This window comes from Thamnophis sirtalis, unplaced genomic scaffold, assembly GCF_051295495.1.
Source record: "Thamnophis sirtalis isolate CommonGarterSnake01/CBP01778 unplaced genomic scaffold, rThaSir2_p1.2 scaffold_2, whole genome shotgun sequence".
Classification (NCBI taxonomy): domain Eukaryota; kingdom Metazoa; phylum Chordata; class Lepidosauria; order Squamata; family Natricidae; genus Thamnophis; species Thamnophis sirtalis.
The window spans coordinates 60687461-60694008 of NW_028261382.1; the positions used below are offsets into that span (position 1 = coordinate 60687461).

At 44.3% G+C, this 6548-nt stretch overlaps 1 protein-coding gene across 1 annotated transcript; it reads left to right on the forward strand.

Moving 5' to 3' along the window:
- The first annotated feature begins 1371 nt into the window (after window positions 1-1371).
- GP1BB (glycoprotein Ib platelet subunit beta) lies at window positions 1372-5011 on the forward strand. Its single transcript, XM_014068565.2, has 2 exons — window positions 1372-1441; window positions 4313-5011. The coding sequence occupies exon 2, from the start codon at window positions 4321-4323 to the stop codon at window positions 4924-4926; it is 606 nt and encodes a 201-aa protein (XP_013924040.2). The 5' UTR covers window positions 1372-1441; window positions 4313-4320; the 3' UTR covers window positions 4927-5011.
- The last annotated feature ends 1537 nt before the right edge of the window (window positions 5012-6548 follow it).

The window sequence follows — 6548 nt, forward strand, 5'->3', positions numbered from 1 at the left end:
TCTGTTGGGGCCCTAAGGAGCCCTAGTGGGCAGGGGAGGAGTGGCTGGGAGGGGAGGGGCAAACAGAAGCTGGTGAGGTACATCTCCGTGGTCATGTGGCTGGCATAACTCAACACCAAAGGCGTTCAGAACACTTACCTTCCCACCAAAGGTGGTTCCTATTTTTCTACTTGCATTTTTTACGTGCTTTCGAACTGCTAGGTTGGCAGAAGCTGGGACAAGGAACGGGAGCTCACTCCGTTACGTGGCGCTAGGGATTCGAACCGTTGAACTTTTCAGTCGACAAGTTCAGCGTCTTAGCCACTGAGCCACCGCATCCCTCTACTTGAACCTTACTCCTCATCCAATACTTTCACCACTACACCACACTGCCTGCTTTTTGTAACTCATATTGAAACTGTTATTAACCCAAACATTCTTATAGGTTTATTAATGATTGCTCAAAAACAGATTTCGAATTTTTCACCCTTCCCTTCCGCCCAACCTATCTCTTGCTCTGGTATATTCTACCCATCCATTTTTGGGTCTTTGGTTGTCTGTAAGATAAAACCGTGAATATCTGGTGACCATATGAAGTATCAATTTTAGACTGACTTTTTAGGCTGCCTGGATTCTTTACTAGAGCTTGCCCATTGTACTAAACCACAATTTAAAGATAGTTGGACCAATCACCAAATTGGATTGGAGTCACACACCGTAAACCTGGTTTGCAAGCTACAATAACCACAATTTAAAGATAGTGGGACCAATCACCAAATTGGATTGGAGTCACACACCGTAAACATGGTTTGCAAGCTACAATAGCTGGATATAGCTGGGCATGATGGCTTAATAAGCCATGTTGGAGATAATCTGCAAGCAAAGACATCTATGTTGTGGGAATCCTTGGGCACAGGATTAAACCCTAGGGAGTCTTAAATTGCCATCCGAGACACAATATTTGCAGAATGGCATTAGTCAGCCTGTGAGAATGATGGAACCATAACCTCGTTTCCAGAATCCCTTAAACCTGGTTAGTTTGAACCCAGCTAGCCTCTTTTGGTTTTGGGGATGCCTTATCCTATGCAACTCATCAGGTTTGCTCCCTGGGTCCATGTCCTGCACTCCCTTAGGAAGTTGTCAAATTAATTCAATCATAAACTGAGCAGGATGTTACATCCATGGACTCCCTCAATAGGGTTTGTTACGAGTCCAACATTGCTTGCATTGAAGCCTTTTTGAAATGGGATACTCAGAGATGTCGGCTTGGGGGGGTGTGGGGGCAAGGCCCCGTCAGAGGACAACCTCCAGGGATTTCCAGAGAATGACTAAGGAGAACCAGTGTTCCTCTTATCTTTCTGGAACACGCATTTTGGTTATCAGTTCAACTTCTGCTGCTTCTTTGCTCTACCAGCCAGTTGTCCTTTAAGTCTCATTCCAGAGGGACGCTACTTAAGGAGAGGTAAGTCCTCAACTGGTTCCCCCCCCCCTTATATAGGAATTTTGTCCTCCAGGGGAAATGAGTAGTTTACCTTGACTATTTGAGGAGGTCATCAGGAGATCTTTAGAGAGAGAAGTAACTTTGCAATTTTTTTTTAATGTTTTGTTACACATTTTTAAATTCTCTTACAAAGTGTTATCCGGGTTCCCCTGTTGCAGAAAATGACAGGCGTTAGACTTCTCAGGATACAGGAAAAGTTTATTTGGCAGCCAGGTTCAGAAAGCTAGCCCATGGCTTAGCATTGCAAGTTCTGAACAACCTTAATTAGCGAAGCACGCATTCTTATACATTCCCAAAAGCATTGCAACACGGAAATTCTTAACACATTTCTTAGTGGTTACCTTGAGGAGAAAACCTTATAAGGAGATGAAGGTCTTACTTCTCCTTTTGTTTCAGGTATGGCTTACGTGTTATTAACAAACTTTAATTGAACTTTGTGGTTTGGACTTTTAACACAAGTAGGGACGTTGGCAAGAACATCCTGTGGTTAGTGAATGGGGACACTTCCTTTAAGTAACTTCTAACTGTCCCTATTCTATTGCAAGTTCCAACTCTTGTCTATGTGACGTTTAATATAAAGGGGTTCTAAGAGGCTGTCCAGCCTGACCCAGTAGGTTTCACACTTAATGTCCAAATCTCACTTTACGGCTGCTTTACCCCCTCCCCCTTTTTACATCCTCTCTTATACATAATTTGTTTCACATCACATTACCATTTCCAATTTCGGCCCCATTATTTTCTTCCCATATTTCCATCTTAAATTTAAGTTTTTCTTCACACGTAGACCATATCATTTTTCACCCTTTCAGAAAAAAAAAGATACCAAATGTATCCTTTCATTTTCCATTTGTTATTCTAATTTCTGTAGGTAGCATGTATCGCCACGTTCAATTTTACGTTAACAAGCATTTTACTTAATTGGTTATCCACAATTAACCATGCTATTTCTTTTAAACTATATATCATTAGCAGTATTAACATATTTTATTTGCTACTAATGCATCTCTTTATTCCCTTCCTCCTTTCCTAGCCATTTTCTTTTAACTTATCTCTTGCTCTCTTTGATGCTCCATTTTTCCTCAATTTTCTGTTTGTCTTTCTATCTCCTACTCTTAATTTCCTTTCCCCCACTTTTTATATGTATTTCATCTCTTCTTCAGGACTTTCTCTATCATTCTTCTTTGAATTATTTGAGTGACCCTCCCTAGGATTTCTCTTTTTTTGCTTCCCACTGTTTCTCTCTTTATTTTTGAATTGTCCTTTTTTTTTGGATAGCATTTTCCTTTTTCCCTTTCTGCTCTTTTTGTGTCTCTGTATATCTTAATAAAATTTTCTAACTGGTTTGTATTTTCAGCTTTTTTTCCCATCCATATTAGCATCTTGCCTCTCATTTGTGTTTCTCTTTGTCAGTTTCTGAGAGAGAAGTAACTTTCCAACTCTGTGTGTTTTTCATTTAGAAGATGTCCAATATTTGAATGTTGCATCTTTCATGGTAGGCCTTGTTCAAGGCATTAATGTACATAGCTCATATAGGACATAGAATAACCGAGTTGGAAGGAACCTTGAAGGTCTTCTAGTCCAACCCCCTGCTTGAGCAGGAGACTCTATACCAGTTCAATCAAGTGGCTGTTGACTCTCCTGTTAAAAGCCTCCAGTGATGGAGCATCCACAACTTCTGGAGGCAGGCTGTTCCACTGATTAATTGTTGTGTCAGGAAATTTCTCCTTAGTTCCAAGTTGCTTCTCTCCTTGGTTAGTTTCCATCTATTGCTTCTTGTCCTGCCCTCAGGTGCTTCAGAGAATAGCTTGACTCCCTCTTAACTGAATAGATCAGAATAACAGAGTTGGAAGGGACCTTGGAAGGCTTCTAGTTCAACCCCTTGCTCAGGCAGGAGACCCTATACCAATTCAGACAAGAGGCTGTCAAGTCTCCTGTTAAAAACCTCCAGTGATGGAGCACCCACAGCTTCTGGTGGCAAGCTGTTCCACTGGTTAATTGTCCTCAATGTTAGGGAGTTTCTCCTTAATTCCAGGTTGCTTCTTAGTTTTAGATTAGTTTCCATCCATTGTTTCTCGTCTTGCCTTGTGGTGCCTTGGAAAATAAGTTGACCCCCTTCTCCTTTGTGGCAACCCCACAAATACTGCAATACGGCTTTTATTAAGCATGCCAACTCCAGGTTTCAAAGGGCAGAGAATCAGGGCTGTGGGTGATTTAGAGGTGGCTGGGTGGGCATGGCCGACTGGGTGGGCGTGGCCAACCTGACACCACTCCCCAAATTGCTCTCATGTTTCCTCTTCACATTGGGTAGACCAGGCCAGAAGTGTGATTCAAATAATTTAACAACCGGTTCTCTGCTCTAATAACCAGCTGGGTAGGTGTGGCTTGGTGGTCGTGTGGGCGTGGCCAACTCAACGGCACTCACATCAATGGGTGTTTCGCCTTAGCTGTGACAATGGAGTAAGGGTTAACCGAAGAGGCAGTTTCTGTAAGCAGGGCAATAAAGATTAGGCTAGAAACAGCAGCAGAATGTTTCCTTCCTGCCTTCCTTACAGGATTAGCCCTGTAAAGTGGGGGAAAAACAAAAGGAGATTTCTTCCAACAACTGGTTCTCCAAACTGCTTAGAAAGTTAACAGCTGGTTCTCCTGAATAGGTGCAAACTGGCTGAATCCCACCACTGGACCGGGCCGAATCTACGCTGGCTGATCACATTGTGGTGTGGATCACAGTCAGGATCTGGCCACATCATGGGCCTAGAGTTTGACATCCCTGCTGTAGTTGATGATTTCAATATTGAAACGACATTGAATTGAATTGATTTCTGTGTCTTTCAGAGTAGAAGATGAGTCTCGGCAGCTTCTTCTTCATCTTCATCTTGTTCCCTCTTGTCACCCCGGATTGTCCCAGCCCTTGCCGTTGTGCCGTCAACATCGTCGACTGCATGTCGACCAGTCTCACGGACGGCACGATCCCCCTCTCCTTCTCATCCTCCACGGAAAAGCTGTTCCTCAACAACAACTACCTGACCTTCATCCCCAAAGGTCTCTTCGACAACCTGCACAACCTCCAGGCTGTTTACCTGCGGGGGAATCCTTGGGAATGCACCTGCAACATCCTCTACCTCCGCTCCTGGCTCCAGTGGCAAGACAACCGGACTCTCTATCGCGACGTGGTGTGTTCGACCCCTGCCCACCTTCAAGGTCGGATTATCACCTACCTGTCCGAAGACGAAATCATCTCTACCTGCCAGTCCTGGTACTGCGGTGTGGCTCTGGTGGCCCAGATCTGCCTCTTTGTCTTCGTCCTGGTGCAGGCCATCTTGCTGCTTCTGGTGGTCTTCTACATCTGCAGGTTCCAGCGGATAGCTAAGGAAGCCAGGAGGACAATGGTGGACGTTTATGAGAATATGGATCTGTGGGAAAGCGCTCGTAAGAACAGTATTGACTGAGGGTCCGTGGAGATTCTCAATCATCCAGGTGTTCTGACTGAGGCTTCCCAAAAGCATGAAACAAACTCTTTGTCCTGACCAACCCCCCCCAACCTTTTATTAATTAACTGTGAATTCTGCCCATTCACATCCAGCAAAGTCTTTCGAGGGAGGATTTACAGTCACAGACCTTCTCTGGCTTGGAGAGCTGCCAGGCCGATATCTGCAAAACTTGGCAAGGAGCCTTTGAGAGTCACAAACCAATGAAGCAACCAATGAATGGTCTCCTGCAAGCTCCACTCCCCTTTCGCTCCTCTTTTATTCCCTATGGGAGGGGCCATTCACTGTCTACCAGTGCCCTTACTCCCAAGTCAGCCCTTGTTCCTCAGCTATTCCCTTCATTTGGCAACTCTGCGCATGCGCACACTGGAACAGGCTCCAGCTGTTCTTCTGCCCCACTGATCTCTGACTCCGAAGGCAGCTGACAACTGTCGGACAGCCCCCTCTCTGCCTCTAATGCAGAGCCCCTATCAGAGCCTTCTCCAGACTCCAGGACTGGCCCATGTTCCTCCCCAATCTCTTCACTCTCTGAATCTGATGCCAGCTCTGCTGGCCACTGGCTGGCTGCAACACCAGGTCATGGTTGTCCCAAAATGCTTTTCAAAAGGCAACTGGACTTCCTTAGGTTTTTTTTTCCCTTGTGAAGATCTTTTGCTTCTCATCCAAGAAGCTTCTTCAGTTCCAGGAAGCTTCTTCTTCAACTGAAGAAGCTTCTTGGATGAGAAGCGAAAGGTCTTCAAGGGAACAAACTAAGAAAGTCCAGTTGCCTTCTGAAAAAGCACCTTTGGGTGGAGTATCGATTGATGACACAGGAATAGCTTTCCCCCAAATGCCTTATTTCCTTGGAGAACCTTGGGAGTTCTAGGCAGAATTTGGAAGATGCTTGCTTTTTGAAGGAGGAGGAGGAGGAGGAGGAGGAGGAGGAGGAGGAGGAGAAGAAGAAGAAGAAGAAGAAGAAGAAGAAGAAGAAGAAGAAGAAGAAGAAGAAGAAGAAGAAGAAGAAGAAGAAGAAGATTCGACGCAGAATATTTGGGATGGATAAACATAATTATGGACCGACAAAATGGAAAAGGCTGCCATTTGCTGGACTCTGATTTGGTACTTAAACTCCATAGAATCTTCCTATAATTGGGGAAAAAATGGTTTGGGACTCGTGATTGAGGTCCCCAGGCGCCAAAGGTTGTCTGATGCCCCTTATATTATGCACAGATAGTCCCTGACTTACAACCATCCATTTAGTGGCCATTCGAAGTTCCATTGACACTGAAAAATGTAATTTACAACCGGTCCTCACAGTTACCCAATGGAACAGAAGTTGCCTTCGGAAGTTGTGGGAGCTTCATCCCTGGAAGCTTTCAAGAAGAGACTGGACTCTTATTACCTGTGTGATTCACTTAATAACTGTCTTGCCTAACAGCAGAAATTCTGGTCCCAATTGTAAGTCAAGAAACTGTATAATCCTTCGGTGTTTTATTACCCTGTTAAATGCCATGTGATAACTGGTTGTTTTTTTAAAAAAAATTCACTGTATTAATACGGTCCTTTTTCCCCTTCAATCTGGATTAGCTTCGGTTTATTAAACC

Bases quoted from the DNA above. Each gene is read 5' to 3' on its own strand.
- GP1BB (XM_014068565.2), top strand. From the start codon at position 4,321: ATGAGTCTCGGCAGCTTCTTCTTCATCTTCATCTTGTTCCCTCTTGTC.